This window comes from Crocodylus porosus, unplaced genomic scaffold, assembly GCF_001723895.1.
Source record: "Crocodylus porosus isolate Cpor-Errol unplaced genomic scaffold, CroPor_comp1, whole genome shotgun sequence".
Classification (NCBI taxonomy): domain Eukaryota; kingdom Metazoa; phylum Chordata; order Crocodylia; family Crocodylidae; genus Crocodylus; species Crocodylus porosus.
This window is the reverse complement of record NW_017728886.1, coordinates 119,844,176-119,862,719: the sequence shown is the minus strand read 5'-3', so window position 1 is coordinate 119,862,719 and position 18,544 is coordinate 119,844,176. Positions and strand designations below refer to the sequence as shown.

The following is an 18,544-nucleotide window of genomic DNA, read 5'->3' as shown; positions in this document are numbered from 1 at the left end:
CTCCTGATGCAGATGCAGCTTCCTGGCTGCTTCTCAGCATCCCTTGCTTCCAGCAGCAGCTCCTCCTCCTGTTCCTGCCTCTGCAGCACTACTGTGGATAGGAAGAAGCTTCAGCTGGGTGGCTTGTGCCCCAGAACGTGGGGCAGTGGATCCAGCTCCCAGCTGCTTTCCACCCACTTGGCCACTCGTGCTAGGTGGGCAGAGTGGGTGGAAGGCAGCTGGGAGCTGGAGCTGGAGCCCCACATGCTGGGGCAGGAGCTGCCTGGCTGAAGCTTCCACCCCTCCCAGAGTGGTGCAGTGGGGCAGGAGGACGAGCTGCCGCTGGAGGTGAGGAGAGCTGAGCAGCACCCCCAGGGTGGCTGCAGCCACACCAGGAGCAGCCCTGCCAGTAACTGGCTGGGGCCAGTCCTGCAGGTTCAGGCAGAAGCATAGTGCAGGCTGCCCTGGGAGGGGCTCGGCCCCATGTAGAGCACCACAGGGACAGCCACAGACTGCACTGTCCAGGCAAGCTCTGCTGCATGTGCCCCCTGCCCTGCCCCTCCCTCTGCTTGCCCCTGGCCAGCTCTCTGGATTTAGCATTCAGTCATTGCCCTCCCCAATGTGGGCAAGACCCCCTACCCTCTACTCCTTCCCCTGCCCCCTCCCACCTGGACAGGGGTATGCAGGAAGTGGATCACAGCTCTGTCCTGGGTCCTGGCCCCATGCAGTCACCACCCTGCAACCCTGCCCTGTGATTCCAACCTCATTTGGCTTTCCCACTCTAAAACACTACTCTCCACCTGCCCACTTGTGGCCCCACCCCACATAAGGAGTTGGTGAGTAATTGTGGAGGGAAGGCAGGGTGCTGACCTGGCCCACGACAGCTTGTCAAGATCTCTATGTGGTCCTGGGCCTAAATAATTGTGTCATCCTCCCCCTCCCCACATGCTCTATGTCCTTTTGGTATTAAATTGAGAAATACTATGCTAAGAAGTATGATCCAACTGCCTAACAAGGCCTTTTAAATGAGGTTGGACTCTGCCATTTCAGCTCCATTTTTTCTACTCTGCTCTTCTCTTGTTTATATTGATGGCCTGATTATAAAATGCATACTGCAAGTGTGTTCAAGAGAAAAAAAAAGCACGAGAATAAAAAATAAAGATAATTGTGCTCTGAGTTCTAACCCTTTCCAAATGCACCATATGAGCAGGCCTTTAAGAGTAACAACATGGATGGCTGTAAGGCATCATTTTTCTGGAATATAAGGAAGCAAATTTGAAATATATGTTTTCTTGATGAGTTAGTTGATTTTACAAAGGTGAGTGTTTTCCTTCTCAGGTTAGTAATGCGTGAAACCATTTTCCCCACTCGGCCAAGTTCAGCAAGCAACAAAAGAATAGGACAGAGCTTTAAGCAAAACAACTCTCCTTCTCTTCCTCTGTCTGCCTCTGTCTGTCAGGATAAGAAAAGTCGATAGGAGCACTAGGGACATGCAGTAGCAGGCCTCTGCCTGGATTCCTCCATTTGGGATTTCCTGGGTGCAGAATGCTCCAGTGTGGTTTCAGGGTTGGGGCTGCACTGGAGAGAGTTTGACACCAGTTCCAGGGCTGGGACCATCAGTCTGCTGATTGGCAGACTAACCCATGAGATGGCACTAAAGCCAGCCTGCCCTGCTTACTGAGAGGTACCCTGGAGATTCCCCGGGCATGTCTCTACAAGTAGGGAACACATCACCCATTGTCCTGCAGGATCAACAGGTGGGACAACGGGAGACTTGTTTTGCCCAGTGAAGTGGATCGGCTGTTCTGGGACACATACCGGCACAGCTGATCCACTTCATTGGGCATTATGTCTTTAGTGACTGTACTCACTGAAACTCCATATAGGTTCCAGATCTACAGTAGGCCTTCCTTGTGCATCCTATGACAGTGTCTAACTATTCATTTGCAATATTGTCCTTCATGGAAGGTAGTCATCAATGGGACTCTTGTATTTCTTCACATGATCTTAGTTGATTTTTGGAACTGGGGGTTTCACTAATGGGAGTTAAAGGGATTTTACTCCCCAAAGCAAACTGGAGAACTAGCCCTAGTCAAAGCATGTCCCTGTTACACCTTCTCTCACATTGAGAGCTTAATGGAAGTTTAACCATTTGTTGATTTGCTGCAGCAGAGTGATCTGGTTTAATTCCTGCCTGGTAGGGAACTGTTCCAGTTGGGAGTTACCTATCCAGTTACTAGAATAGCTGCACTCAATTAATCTCCAATGGGAGTTTTTTCCTGGAGCCGCTGAAGTTATAGCAGGGTTGATTTTGGCCTTCTTTGCATGTTCCTTGCATATTGCTGCAAGCCAGGACTTCAGCCATCCGAAGAGGGCAGCTCTGCTAAAAACAAGCAGCCTTATGGCCATACTGTGTTTATATTAGTTCAAAGTGACTGTGTGTGCATGTTGCGGTGCCTTTGGAACCTGGGAAGCAATTCACTGTAAACAGAATTTCACTGTGTCAGAGTTTATTAAAGAAGTGATCCACTGTGTCTGTGATTTTATGCAAATGGATTCACATTAGAAAATCCATGCCCTGAGGTGCAGATAACTTTAAAAAGAACATTTAATTTGATTTAGGTATGCTGGAAATCAGCACTGGGAGAAATTTCTTACTGTTTATATTAAAAATAAAAGCCTTTGAATTAAACATGGACAAGGGGAGGGGTTAAATCCTGACTTCCATTTTGTTATGCCACATGTCTCCGTTTTGCTAGAGCGCTCCCCGCTTGCTGTTAACTAACTTGGCATCATCCAAAGCCACACAGGTATTAAAAATTTCATGTCTTTCCTATTAAGACCAGAAGCCCATTCTAATTAGTCATCAGCAAGGTTCATCATATCATGGTAAATTGCCTTTTGACAGCATTTAAAATAAGTTTTGATACTGTGGTTTGATTTTAAATATACAGTTTGTGTTTTCCTTTTCTCCCCAGACTGTTGAGCCTTGTTCAGGACTATCAGATGCATATTTATACTTTAACCAAATGTGGCATTTGTGAACCATGCATATGAAGAATTCACTTGTCCATTTCTAAATGATTATTTGTGTATTCAAGCTTATTAATAGGATTCAAAGTAATTCATTAACACTGTGGCAAAAACCCATGCAGTTTAAATGTTTTTCTCCCAAAGCTCAGAATTTTTTTCTCAGCTTCTTGATTTTGTGAGGTCTGTAGCTCTGTTGTTTGTCTGAATCCCTTCCTGTAAATGTAAATCAGTACCACCAAGTGTTGGATTAGGTATTGGAATAGATGGGGTACATTTAGCATCATTATGGGTAATGAAACACCATTGCAATCAAGCTTGCTTCTTAGAAATGAATGCAATTTCTAGTAATGTACAGTTATAAAGCTTGGGCCAAAGAGTAAAATGAGGGTGATTTCTTTTTAAGCTATTAAGCTTTTAATATTTCTGTGTTTATTTTGGTTTTCTTAGACATTTGGGAGGGTTTGACATATTTAGTGTTCTCTCTCTTTTCTTACTTTTCTCACTCATATGTACATAAACACTCTCTTTTAAAATTATTGGGGGGTCTGCTCATCATTTTGTGTTTGTACACCCTAGTGCCTGTGGCATTATAGTCCATCCTAAGCCTTATGAAATTTTCAGTTTCTGAAATATTCTACATTCTTCATGCCTGGTCAGTCTCCTGAGCTAAGGAAGAATTTCATGGTAGGGATTATGGAGGTTCCTCCTGGAATAGTCCACATCTCGTCTCTTCCCTCTCCCTAGTCGTGCACTGAAAAACCAGTAGAGCGTGTGTGGTTCAAAACAAAAGCACTGGGTTACTCCTGGCCTCCTAATAGCATGGAGGCCAGGAGTAGCTGTGTCTCCATTTGGTGTGGTTGGCAGGGTAGGCAAACCACCAGTAGCATGTGATGCCTGCTAGAAAAGAGGCTCGTGCTCCTGATACGTGTGGTAGGGCTATGGGATTAAGGAGTGGCATGGAAACTGTCTAATGAATTTAGTGAGACTAGGAGAAAGGGGAGCTGGGCCAAGTGACTTCCTGTCCTCACCATGGCAGATGAAAGTGAGAATGTTTTCTCTTGAGTAAATGCTGTCTACGGTGATACCAAGGCTAAGGGAGGATGCAAAATGTATTTATTCAATCTTTTTTGCTTTTCTCTCAACTAGGTCTGAAATAGATATACTGTCTGCTATCTCTAAGGGCATTCTGATTGGCTACTGCCCACAGCAAGATGCCCTGGATGAACTTCTAACTGGTTGGGAGCATCTTTATTATTACTGCAGACTACGTGGAGTGCCAACACAATGTATCCATAAGGCAGGTATCCATGTTTTATCTCTGCAAAACTGGATAGGGCAACGTTGTGCTACAGAGATCACAGAGCAGTTCTGTTTTCTTGTACCAGACAGAATTCCTGAAGCTGCTCTATTGTGACATGGAGTCCACAGTTATTTGGCTGGCTGAAGGATTGGTCTTGCTCTTGAAGTTAGTTCAAAACATCTTTGGCCATTCAGTTGGGCCCTGCACTCATTAGAGCTGGTCTGGGCCTTGGGATTGGGCTGTGCTTTAACAAGGTGCTGCCGTGCAAACAGTGTCCTATGGGCAGTTCAGTAGTCACGTAAAATTCAGCATTCAGTCCTTTCCTTATCAACCCACCTTGTTAGGTTTGATTAAGGATGGGCAGAGTGCCACAAACATGAAGACTTGCTCCCTTTGCACTGAGGAAAATATATTGCAGGATAATTGTTATTGCATTAAACCTCTTGGCTATAATTACCTGTCATCTTCATAAAATGGCAGTTCCCTTCTTATGACCAGCTTTTAGCACAACTCTACTCTTTTCAGGCTTCCACTATCAGGGCACTTAATACAGACGTGGATGGGAACAGCTTCTTTTAGGTCTCATATGGCTGTATATTAATTCAGAGAACATTGTTAAATATTTATAAGCCTTGCATAAGTTATTGAATATTTTTGATCATAAATGTAATTTAAAACAAATCAAGCTTTTATTATTTAATTAGGCGGCAGGCTCTTTTAAGTGCTGTAAGTCTGGTTCTTAATCTTTGTTAAGGTGTCATGCATAAGGGCAGTACATCCCTATAGTGTACTTATCTATGGTTTTGTTGACAGTCAGTGAACAGAAAGGTATTGGCCAAGTTAGCCTGAAGTCTACTAAAAAGGAAGGCGGACTAGCTGGTTCAGAGAGGCATGAGCTTTCATAGGTAACAGCCTACTTCATCAGATGTTTTACAGATTCATAGACACTGGGGTTGGAAGGGACCTCAGAAGATTGAGTCCAGTCCCCTGCCCCAGGGGCAGGAAGTTAGCAGGGGTCATAGGATCCCAGCAAGATAAACATCCAAATGTTTCTTGAAGGTGTTCAAAGTTGGTGCTTCAACCAACCACCTCTGGTGGCAGTCTATTCCAAACCTTGGGGGCTTGGACAGTAAAGAAGTTCTTCTTTACGTCCAGCCTGAAACAGTCATGAAGGAGTTTGTGATTGTTTGACCTTTTCCTCCCTTGGGGCGCTCTGGTGAACAGACATTCCCCTAGATCCAGGTGAGCACCCTTGATAAACCTATAGGTGACCAGTAGATCTCCCTGAAGGCTGTGCTTTTCCAAGCTGAAGAGTCCTGTGGCTCTCAGCCTCTCATAAGTTCTGTTTTCCTGACCTTTGATCATGCGCGTGGCTCTCCTCTGCAGTCTGTCAAGTTTCTCCACTTCCTTTTTGAATTGTGGAGCCCAAAACTGGATGCAGTACTCCAGTTGTGGCCTCACCAAGACCGAGTAAAACGGGAGAATGACATCCTGGGATTTGCTTGAGAAGCATCTATTGATACAAGCCAGCTTTCTAATCACTTTACTAGCTGCATCATCACATTGAAGGCTTATGTTCATCTTGTGGTCAGTTGTGAGCCTCAAGTCCCTTTCATCCATAGTGCTAGCCAGCATAGCACTGCTGAGCCTGCATGCTGCAGGTTTTTCTTCCCAAGGTGGAGAACCTTGCATTTTTCGATGTTAAACACCATCAGGTTCTCATCTGCCCAGTTTCTGAGCTTATCAAGGTCTGCCTGGATCACCCTCCTGTCCACAGGTGTGGACGCTTTACCCCAGAGTTTGATGTCATCAGCGAACTTAGCCAATCTGCTTCTGATGTGAATGTCCACATCATTAATGAAGATATTAAATAGTATAGGCCCAAGGACAGAGCCTTGAGGGATCCCACTGGTCACCATGATGATTGACTTCTGTCAATCACCACTCTCCGGGTCCGACCACAGAACCAATTCCTCAGCCAGTGGATCACAGTGAGGCTGAGGCCACAGTTAGTCAGTTTTGCTAAGAGGTGATCATGGGATACTAGATTGAAGGATTTTTAAAGTCAAGATATATGACAACAATCTCTTCTCCCTTGTCTAAGTGATAGATCACCTGGTTGTAAAAGGAAGTAAGATTGGTCAAGCAAGACCTACCCGCAACAAACCCATGCTGGCTATCCCGTAGGATGTTGCCATTGGCTAGTCTTTTAAGAATGGCTTCTTTGTTAATCTTTTCTAAGACCTTCCCTGGGAGAGAGGTCAGGCTGATGGGCCTGTAGTTTGCCGGATCCACTTTCCTCCCTTTCTTGAAGATAGGCACCACTTTGGACTTCTTCCAATCTTCAGGCACTTCACCAGAGCACCAGGAGCTCTCAAAGATCTGTGCCAGGGACTGAGCTATGATGCTAGCCAGCTCCTTGAGTGTCCTGGGGTGTAAATTGCCCGGGCTGGCTGACTTGCAGGTGTCTAGCCTCTCAAGGTGTTCCTTCACGAGGTCAGGATTGATGGAGGGTAAGGAGTCTCCCTCACTTGGGCCTCTCTGTCTCATAATGGGCAGGGGTGTCTCATGGGACTGGTGAAAAACTGATGCAAAGTACCCATTTATCAAGTTGGCTTTTTCCTGGGTGTCAGTTGTAAGTTGTTCCATCTGGTTTAGCAGGGGTCCATTGTTTTTTAGATATGTGTCCTTGCTTTTCCTCCAGCTCTGCACATATCTAAAAAAGGACTTTTTATTGTCCTTGATACTTGTAGCTAGTTCAAGTTCCATCGCAGCCTTGGCTTTCCTTCTTCACTCCCTGCAGGTCTGGAGAAGTGCAGAATATTCGTCTTTGGAGTTGGATCCAGTCCTCCATCCTTTGTAGGTCTTTTTTTTTAGATGCTGGAGGTCTGCTAGTTCCCTGGAGAGCTAAAGGGGCTGCTATGACCTTTTGGTGCCTTTCCTCTGAGACAGAATAGACTTTGATTGTGTATCCAGGATCACTCCCTTGAGGAGCAACCCCTTGTTCTGATCGTCCATCCCCTTTGGGTTGTGGTCCCTTAGGGCACAAGCCTCCTGAGCTTGTCAGAGTCAACTTTCCTGAAGTTGAAGGCTTCTGTATTGCTGACTGACTTGTCAGCTTTACAGCAGATGGAAAGGTGATCAGTTACTGTCACCCAGTTTCTCTACGATTATTAGGTTGCTGATTAGGTTGTCCCCCATTGCCAGTACCAGGTCAAGCAGTGCTTTACCTCTTGTTGGCCCGTAGACTTCTTGCATCAAACAGAGCTCATCCACACACGAGAACAAGCTTTGTGACCACTCAGATTTGGCCAAGTGCTCTTCCCATGAGATGTCTGGGTAGTTGAAGTCTCCCATGACAACCATGCACTGGGAGCATGTGGCCTCAGCTAATTCCCTGGTGAACTCCTGGTCAAGCTCTTGATCCTGGGTCAGAGGTCTGTAGTAGACTCCCACCATTGTGTCCCCTGTGCTATGTTCCCCACGCATTTTAACCCAGAGGGTCTCCAGTCCACTCTGGGCACTGATGTCAGCTTGCAGAGATGCGTAGCTTTCCTTGACATAGACAGCTACGCCCCCACCCCTTTTGTCCACTTGATCTCTCCTGTGGGGTATAGCCACCTATACCCATGTTATAAATGGATTTGCAGAAAGAAAAGGCTTAAAACAGAGAGGACTTGAAAAACAAAATCAAGGGACAGTGGGATGGGACACTGCTGAGAGAGGCAAAAGGTAGGTTGAAAAGATCAATAGCATGAGTGACTGGTGCCTCTTGAATCTGAGGGTACACTTGCAGAAGCCGCCGATGGCGGTGGCCCTGTCAGGCAGGGCTCCAGCCCTGCCAACAGCATTGGTGTCAGCTGGTAGAGGGGGCACTGGCCCTGTCAGGGGGGGCATGTGTACCCCCATATACCTCCTACCAGTGGCCTGTCATTAATAGGGATAAACAAAGCAATTAACACTGTGGGGCATAAAAATAATCAGCTGGAGTCAATAGCTAGTCCAGGTACTGAAATAAGAATTTTGGGACCATATGTAACACATTTCAGTATGTGTATAGCTTCTTGTTTTGCAATTTTGCATTTAAATTGGTTCATAAATTACTTTTAAAAATTTAAAAACAGCTGTTTTTAAGTCAATGATGGGATGTCCATGGAAGTTGCAGTGTTTTGCCATAGTTTTTTGTGTGTTTCTGAAACTGATATAAAATTGGTGCCTGCTGATTCTTTTACATGGGGATTGCTTCATCCAGCCAATGCAGACAGCAGTGGGGCACTGTAAGCAGGTGCTAGCATATATGATGGTGGAGGAGTAGGTAAGTTAACCCAGGATGTTATAATTCACGGTGTTTGTTTGGTTCAATGATATGGTCTGTGTTGACGAATGAGCACAGCTGGCATCTGGGTCTGTAGCAGGGCCCAGTGGCTTGGTGAGAGTTGGAGTTAGGTAGTTTGTTGCTGAAGAGATGTCAGTTGAGATTGTGGGTCTGTGTGTAAACCATGGCAGCTTTCCAAGCTTACCTTGAACTGGTTGTCATTTTCTGGGAAGAGCTGGTGGTCATTAATGATGAGTCCAAAGTATTCAAGGTATGGTATAGATAACAACCAGAGAGATTTTATTGTTCTTATCATGGGTATGATATTGTAGCAAGTTTGAGTGAAGTATCAGTCTAGCTATATATATTTGAGTGTCTATGGTTTTGGAATTTTGTTGTAAGTGTAGGAATCCTGCTCCAGATGCTTGAAGTGGGCATCCCAGTTGGCAGGATCAGAGTGGGTATGTTTGTAACATAGAGCTTGGCTGTAAATGATGGATCTAGTGGTGTACATGAAAGATGGAGGGAGCTGTAGCCATTGGCTGGCTTCTGATATAATGTGGTGGTGCTATGCTAAGATTCACCATGGTATGTAGGAAATGAATTTGCTCTGTGGAGTATTCAGAAGTCAGTTTTGTGGAGGAATAGAACCTGTTACATGGGGGAATTTCTCTAGAGATTCCATCCCTGGCATCCACATGATATTATTGATGTATCTCAGGTATACCAGGATAAGCAAGCAATCACAAAGGAAACAGATTTTGAGATCTGTCATAAATATAATGGCATATTGCATGGGGACCATGCATGTGCCTGGGGCAGTACCATTTGTTTGTAGGTATAGTAGGTCTCAAAATCTGAAATCATTGTATATGAGGATAACGTGGGAGAGTAGGATGGAAACCAAAGCAATGTCATAATCAGGGTTTCCGTTTCCCATGGAAAAACAGAAGAAATGTGGATTTCCCCTTTTAACTGAGAAAAAGGCAGACTTTTAATTTTTACAGAGAAACACATGGATTTTGCACTTTTGCAAAGAGATCTATGCAGGCTGGCAGAATTCCAGCCTGAAAGGAGCTTCGGAGAGCAGCAGGAGGGTAGCAGTCAGGCAGGGGCTACCATGTGCATGTATATGCACATGGCCACCAGGTAGCCTGGAGAGAAGCTCCCATAAGTAAGTATGGTCTCCATAGCATGCTGTCTCCATAGCAACTGGGCAGGGGTGCGCAGTGGCTTGCGGGGCCCCGTGGAGATGTAGCAGGCATGACCCACCTTGCCTTGCCAGACCCTCCTCCCCCCCCCCCACAAGAGCCAGGAAAGCCTGTCACTGAAGCTCTTCCAGAAAAAGAAGGCAAAAAGAGCCCTGGACTTCACAGAGGTGCCAGACCATGAGCAAGTGGGGTGTGAGTACGGCAGGGGCACCAAAATAGATCAGGTTGTTCCTGTAGCACAACCACCTTCACCCTGCCCTAACCTAGAGGTGAGGTGAAGAAGAGGACCTGAGGGGGAACTGATTTCTCAGGCTTTCTCATTGGTCCATTCCCAATCTGGGGACAGAGCCTTGAGAAGAAATAAAAGCCTGCGTGCTGAGCACAAGGGTGGCTTCAACAAGGGATAATGAAGATGGGGCTGCAGAAGAACTGGTAGAGTTGACTGGCAGAGCAGAGCACTTGCCCCAGAAACGCTCTGCATCCCAGCCCCACTGTGGAAAGAGCTGCAGGGTCAGTGCACAGAGGGTCCAGAGAGTGGAAGGGACCTTGGTGGGTTCACAGGTCTATAACTCTGCACGAGGCAGGAGCCCTTGGTGCATGCATCAGTGCACAGGGCTGGTAGAGCTGAAGTGACTGCTGTGGCTACTTGAGGCGGTGTGGATCCCCACCCCGGCACGAGACAGGAGCCCTTGGTTCATGGATTGGTGCACAGGGCTGGTAAAGCTGAAAGGACTGCCATGGCTGCACAACCCAAGTGTGGGTCTACAACTCAAGGGCAGAAGCCCTCGGTGCATGGAGCAGTGCACAGAACTGGAGAGCTGATGGGATGCTGTGGCTGCATGAGGCAGCATAGGTCCCCATTCCTGCATGAGGCAGGCACCCCTTTGGTGCATAGGGTAATGTATGGGGCTGAGAGAGGGCTGACAGACCTGGGGGCTGCACGAGGCAGCTCAGGCCTTTCTGCAGCAAGTGGCAACCAGACAAGTCAACCACCCTAGTAAGGAAAGACTCCTTGCAGCAAACCCAAAGATAGAGATGAGCCTAGCCCACCAAAGCTGCTGGGAAGAGGATTGTTGTTGGCTGGAGGGGAAGAGAAGGGGATTTCCACAGGGGTGGAGGGGCTCTCCCCATTTAGGTCACTAGGGGGAAGCCGTCTGAAGGGGAGGGGGACAATCCACCCTTGGGTGTAGAGAGAAACCAAGGGTCCGGGTGATGGTGTTCCTTTAAGGTAACAGGTCCCTCCCTCTGGCACCATTTCTTCTTTGGGTACAGCTGCTGTGCCATTGTTGTGTTTTGGTTCCTTGTGTTGTTGGGATTTCTGTTGTATCAGAGAATTTGCAACTTTTTATCAGAGAAACCAGGATTCCTGGTCATAATCAAAGGTAATGTTCTTTATTTCTTGTAATCCATCTTCATAGGCAATGTTGGTCTGACATCCATGATAGCTAGTATGATGTTCTCTGGAAGCTTGTTAATAGATTCTTGAGGAATTTCTTGAGGAACTTTGTAGTGTCTTCCAAGTCACTGGCAGCTCCAGTAGTATACAAGAATAAGACCAGGAATAGGATACAGGGATAGCATAGGACCTTTGGCTGTACACAGAATAGTGGTCCACTTTGGCTCTACACAAAATAGGTCAAAATAAAGCCCTTATTATTTACGATGAGATCAGCAAAGCAGGTTAAAAATTGTAGCAAAAATTACTAGATGTCAGGTGTTCCTCACTAACTACTTTGTATGTCTGTTTCTAGCACATGGCAAGTGAGAGATAAATCAGTATTATTTAAGTGTTTCATTCTAGGGTATAACTTGATATAATTTTATATAAGTGTCCATACTGGAGTGAGACTCAGGTCATCCAGCTATCATGCAGACTTTGTATATAACTTTGGGCTGGCATTAGATCTGTTCAAGGGTGCTGTGGGGTGTTAGCACTGTTAGGTGTGCAAATATAATTCGTCTGATAAACCCAGATATTTCAAATAGGAATCCATAGGGTTGAAAACATTCTGATCTGAGTTCTTCGCAACAGAAAAAACTGTTCTATTGTTTTTTCATGATAAACAAGAGTGAAAATCAAGAGCTGGGATTCCTTGAGTCTAATGATCTTGAGGGGTACCTTGAGAGGTTCAAGTCTAATGACAGGTGCCTTAAGTTTAAAAAAATTGAGAGTCATTGGTATAGGTTGTCATCTATCCAGCCACGGCTCTGTCTCTTACCATGCGTTTTGTTCAGCAAAATGGGGCTCTTGAGTAAGGCCTTGAGATACTAATCAAAATAATATATTTAATGAATGATTTTCACCTTCCCACAAATTTCAGAGTAAAGATCTTTAGAGAAAAATATTTGACAAGTCTGGCCTATGAATGGGCACTTCCTGTTCTATGCTTTTGTATGGGATTGCAGCACAATGTTAAACAGCTGCTGTGTTCCAACTTTGAAACGGTTGTATTTCAGCAGTAGATAAAGTGGTCCCTGTGAAAAGTTTGTTTTCACTTTAAATTTGTGAGGCAGCATGCCTGGGGATCCCAGGGAACTGCGGGTTCTACAGAAACATAAATTATTGCTGCTGTTCTCTCGCTCTTGTCTGTTATGTGATGTTGTAGTTGAGCCTCTGAGTGTTTACCAATAAGTGCTTGTGTTAATACACATACACGCGCAAAACAGACAATGCACTAGGGAGTGCATTTCTTTGATCTGAAGGTGGAAAGCAATCTAAGTCCATCTTGTTTTTCAGTAAGTTGACAGGTGAGTAGATGACTTAAGAGTATGCCACACAGCCTAAATAAATATAATCTATTAAAGCAATAACTTCAGGTTCAGATTCTTTGCCATGCAGATTTATCAGGAACAGGAGTCCAGTATCTGACACAATGCTGAGTGCATTTAAACTTCCAAAACAGTAATTAACCAAATGGGAAAGGATGAGGAAACAGGTCATTTGCTACCAACATAAAAGTTGAAGATGAATCAAAAATGTATTTTCTCCCACAATATAACAACACTAGGGTGGGATTAGCTTTGAGCTTGATTAGAGCAAAGACATGGGGATGTTCAAACAGTCATCACAATAAAAGAGTGTTTATTTTTATTAGATTTTTCTAATACATCAATACATTTCAGGGTTTGTATCTTAGGAGAAGTAATGGGATAGGTGTCATAGCTCATACCACAGTAAATTTCATCAAGTCATCAAAGTAATGGGTAGAAATGGGTGCACAGTGTTACAAGGGTAAACGTTTCAACATCTGTTCTCTATCTTTAACCCACCAACCTGAACCACATCAAATGTGATACTAAATGCAGTGTTTAATTCTTGGATTGCAGCTTTAATGTTTAGTGAGCATTTGAAAACTGAAAAGTTAGTCCATAGGAACATGCAAATAGCTCTGTTTTATTTAATCCTTCAAACAGGTGAATTTTTGTGGCAACCCAGAGCTACCTTGACTTGCACTGTATGAAGAGAGTGTGTTGGATTGTAAACCCTGGTACTTTAATGATTTCCATGGTGTGGACACTGGACAGTCACCTTGCTGGGGCCACGTGACCCCAGTTATCCTCCTGCCTAGAGTGGTGGGGAGGGGGAGGGGGAGGGGGCTGGACCTGATGATCTGTAAGGTCCCTTCCAAGCCCTAACAATCTATGAATCTGAGAGCAGAATCTGTTCCTAGAATCTGATTTTCCACGTAGCAAGGGGTTTATGTAGAGCTTTGCACAGAATCAAGGCTTAAGATTGTAAAAACTTAGTGTTGCTTCTCCTACAACTTCAGTTACCAGTGTGAGCTTGTGCTAAAATTGCTAGGTTTATTGTGAAGGGCAGTAGATAATTTTTTCTTTAAAATTGGAAGACAATTGATAATTTATTTTTGAGTTAGCTAAAACAAAAAGTTACTGTTTTCACTAGTTCAAAATACTTCTTGAGTAACAAAGCACTTATTTTTCAGATAGCTCTAATTTAGTGTATGGTTTCTGCATAATTTTTTGCAATTTTGCCATCCAATATTTGGGTACAGGCAAACTGAAAGATGTTTTAAAGTCTGTTTTACTAGTTAACACTCTTCAAAGCACAATTACATCATAAATTGTGCAGATTAATGAAGTTATACTGGAAATGTATTAGTTATTCTACAGTATGACTAAAATGTCATATAGACAGCATCTTCATTAAAACTTATGTTATATTAATGAACTTGAGACATGCCTGCAAATCTAATCATGTAGACATTTGCAGATGTACACATCTGCACATGTGCGAACACACACATAAAATTATCAAAAAAAGAAAGGGGCTGAAGTCATGTGCTGCTCAGTGCAGTAGAATGAGCTTATATTTGTTGGGCTTAATTGTAATATTTTCCACCAGTGCATAAGGCTGAGGGAGATAAGAAAGATATAGAAAGTCTCTTTTCTAAGTGCAACCAGGAAATCAAACCCTCTCTGTTGTGTTCAGTGCATCACCTTATAAGTGAGACAACTTTTTAACTCATCAGTCTACAAACCGTTGACTTGATGCCTCTCCTCTGGACTGTGCAACAGAAGTATATCTACGTGTCCAGCTAACTTGCTTATGTTCTGCAAACATCTGCAACAGTTAACTTGCAAGCTCTATGCATTCTAAGCAGCGGCAGAGTGAGTACCATGAAATGAATCTTCCCCTTGCATTGAGAAATCATTTGGAGCCAGCAAAATATCTGTAACAAAGAACTTACAAGCCTAAACCTCTGCTTTCCCTTGCTGTGCCAACTAGATCATAACTTAGTCATGAGTGTCTATGCCCTGAATACGCTCAAGCAAATAATAAATATGGAGTAGCATTGTGGGTTTAGGTAAATTAAACAAAGGCAAGATTTACCTCACAACCTGGAAAGAACACTGTATTTGTATTTCATCTTAAAGAAAAATGATAAAGTTGCCCTCTATATTATTCCTGGGATAGCTTGTTAAGAGCTTGTGATTCATGGCTCGGCATAGTTGGTGGTGGCAAACTTTAAAATCTGACTTTGCTTCTTCTAACTACTTTCTGTGTCTTCTTTGACAGTATTCCTCAATTCCCTAATTTCCCCCCCCGCCTTATTCACTGTCCTCTTTTAAAATAAAAAGCATTTTGCTGATTATATTAAGAGAGTCACAGTAATGACTCAAGCTGTATTAGAAAAAGTTGTGATTATAGTTCAAATATGCTCATTGATATAGTTGAAACACGGCAATCTTCTCCTTCATATTTTTGTTAAGGTACAATAAATCTTAGTATTTCTTGAGATTCCTTGAAATATTATGGCATGTTGATTTGGGTGTGAGCAGGAGACCACATATTTTAACTCTCTCCTTTTCTTTCAGATTTTATGAACTATTCCATACAAGTCTCTGTGCATTTTTGTTGCATTTATAGAGAAAAACCCCGACAGTCAGTAGTGTGTGCATATTTCCCATGGTAATAAACAAAAGTTAGATTAGCAGATAAACTACCTGCTTATATATCAAAGATACTGACTTTAAATACTTTTGACATTCTGTTTTTGATACGAACTTTTTAATACTATTTTTTCTTAGTGTCATTTGGTCTCAAGGGAATATGAAGGTTTTTAGAGCTGTGTATAATCAGAGCCTGTGGTTGGATAACTAGAGTTTTCAGATGTGTGTAGACAAAATGAGAGGCATGTGTACACAACACTTTAAAGTTGGCTAAATGCACCACTTTAATGATGTCAGTGTTTGCACAGCTCAGTGTCGTATTGAGAATGAATTCTAGCCGCTGTAAGAAATTCGGTGGCATAATGCACCTTAAATGACTTGGGGCACAGCAAACTAAAGCTCCTTCAAGGAGTTTTAGTTTGCTGCCCTACAGCCACAGAGTGAAGCACTGGACTCCATGCAGCTCAATGGCTCTGCAGGAAACCCTTCAGGCAGCCTGGCAGTAGCCCGGGAAAACAGCTCCACCCAAGAAAAGTGGCAAGCCTGATTTTTTTTTTTTTCCACCCTGGAGTCTGCTTGCCTGCCTGAGCTGTAGGGGGGCTTGGGGCTTCCCTCCACAGCTGTGGTGCCCCTGGGACCACTCGAGCCGGATGCCTGCAGGCAGGTGTGGGTGTGCCTATTCCACAAGAAAACTTACATTAAGTAAATGTGTTAATATACTCTTATTCTCAAAGGCATGAGCACAAATATATGAGCTTATTTGCAATAGGCAAAAAATCTTCACTTTTCTCTCTCAATATGCTGCTCACTGAATTCCACAAACTAACTAGGCACTGTCTGTTTGGTCCAATCTTAATCTTGCAATTTCCCATGACCTCTTCTGGTGACAGGAGGGATGTAAATTTAGGTAACTCCCTCACTGGGGAATCCCTGGCAGGGGATCTCAAATATAGCAAACTAATGACTTGCCAAATACCCATGTCACCCCCTACTTCCTCTGCCACAGCCACTGAAGGGCGGGCACTCCAGGCTCATTGTATCTGAAAAACAAAACAGGTATATTAAGGATCTTACTATATTCAAATGGAACATCTTTCCCACAGATTATTGCAGTGCCCCTAACAACTGGTGCTGTGAGGGGCATTGTGTCTAGGACTCCTTGGCTTAGAAGTCCCTACTACATCTTGGACTCACCCTTGAAGAGGTTCAGTTCCTTGGCCAATGTGGATGAATGAGGGCTGTTTTAGATTTACCCATGTAGGGAAGCTAGCACTAGTGTTAGTGCACACACATATGGCTTTTGCTTACTGAGCAAGAACAGAAGATCTGTGTCTGGCCCTGGGCTGGTGAGTGCAAAGTTGGAGAGAGCTACCTGGATATTCCTATCCATGTGCGCCTCTGTGGAAGGTCAGATCAGTCTGGTCCCGATAATGATCTAAAACAGTGGGAGTGAAGACTAATTTGTGCCCTCTCATCAGTCCAGAGTCCCCAGGTAAAGAGATTGATCAGAGCTAAATCTAGTTTAATCCAGTCTTTTGGGAAGGGCAGAAGCCCTTGTTTGTGAAACTGCTCTTCTGCCAATTTCCACTTTTATGTTTGACCTATTATTTCATTCTATCATATTTTCTAGCACTTGAAAAATGTGTGGGATCTAATCAATACTGTGAAAATACATTGGAAGAAGGAGCATTTTAAGTTAATGGCTCAGTGATCCAAAATGCTTGGTAGATGACTGTTACAAGAATTAACAAAGCCAGATTTTCTGTTCAGAACACTCTTATTTTTCATGGGTCCCCTTAACAGCCTTTGATTCTTAACATTTTGCCTGACAGATTCCAGCAAGTCTTCAGTCTATGATTTGATAATCATACAATGCCTCAGATAAGAAAAGAGGAAATATTTATTTTTAAAGTTTAGTGGGGGGAAAAATCTGTGCTAGTTCAAACTGTCTAGTTGAATGCATGAGTCCTCCCATTTTTGCCATTTCTTAATTGCAGGTAGCTGGGGACCTTGTTAGCCAATTACATCTGGACACCCACATTGACAAACTGGTGAGGACATACAGTGGTGGCACAAGGAGGAAACTATCTGCAGCTCTGGCTTTGGTTGGCAAACCACAAATACTTTTACTGGTAAGCCATGTCAACACCCTCATTGCTTCAGAAGCACATGCAAATTCAGTTCACTTTTTTCATTATTTTTCAGGCTACTTTACTTATTTCTGCTTCTGAAGCAACTCCAGGGAGAAAGTGACACAAAAGCAGCGTAGTTGTCTTTTCAGCTCTCTGAATAAATATATTTTACTTTGCATTCCAATGATCTTGGATTAGAATTCAAAGCTGGCTTCTAGTTTATGATTTCGTACATAGGCTATAATACAATTGTTACTTCTCTAGGTCAGCCTGAGCATGTAATTTTTTTAACATATATTTCTTCACAAAAAAAGAGAAATAGGATGTATTATGCAACATGTTAGAATGTGTCGTATATTTTTCTCCCCATTTTTGTGTTCCATACCAGAAAAGTAAACCTGAAAATATCATTCTGTATGGCTTCATCTGCCATAGAGATATCGGTACTGGTTATGTTCATCTATTCATAGGTTGTAGGGTCAGAAGGGACATCCGTGGGCCATCTAGTTTGACCCCCTGCCCCTGGCAGGCAGGAAAAGGGTCACCAAACCTGGGGTCATGTGAACCCAGCCAGGTGCCTAGCCAGTCTCCTCTTGAAGACCCCCAAGGATGGGGCAAGCACCACCTCCCTTGGAAGCCCATTCCAGAGCCTGGCAACCCTGACTGTGAAGAACTTTTTGCTAATTGCTTCCCCTAGTAATTCCTCCAATCATACATCTGACCAGGCATTGTGGGGATCTTCCCTTCTCTCTGTCTGTGGGTAGGGGTTCAGCCCTTGTTGGGCTCCAGCCCATCTTAATTTAGTCAGGGCCCTGACCCTCTCCTAGGCCTTCTGCTCTTGTTGCAGAAATTGCTATGGTTCGTTTCTCGGGAGGCGAAGAACTCTTAGTCATAGACACACTCCATTAGTACCACAAAAGGTATATATTTGCAAATAGGGTCAGAGTGAAGACAAAAGACCACCCTCTGCCCCCGGGGAACACTTCTCAGCAGGCTTTATTCCCTCTCTTCTGAGCACGTGTGCAGAAGCAGGAACTCTTACATCTCATTTCCGGTTCATACAAACATATATGAAATGACGTCACGTCATCCGTCGGATGTGCATTATAATTAACTACTTAAGTATGCGGGGCGGATAGGCTTATATGCATTAGCTAATTGC

The 18,544-nt window shown here is 43.9% G+C and overlaps 1 protein-coding gene across 1 annotated transcript in view; it reads left to right on the top strand.

The window, feature by feature from the left end:
• The window catches only part of ABCA13 (ATP binding cassette subfamily A member 13), a 368,570-nt gene that overhangs the window by 307,237 nt on the left and 42,789 nt on the right, over nt 1–18,544 (top strand). Inside the window, 2 exon segments of the mRNA XM_019537509.1 lie at nt 4,159–4,313; nt 17,252–17,382. Coding sequence (XP_019393054.1) covers nt 4,159–4,313; nt 17,252–17,382 — 286 coding nt within the window.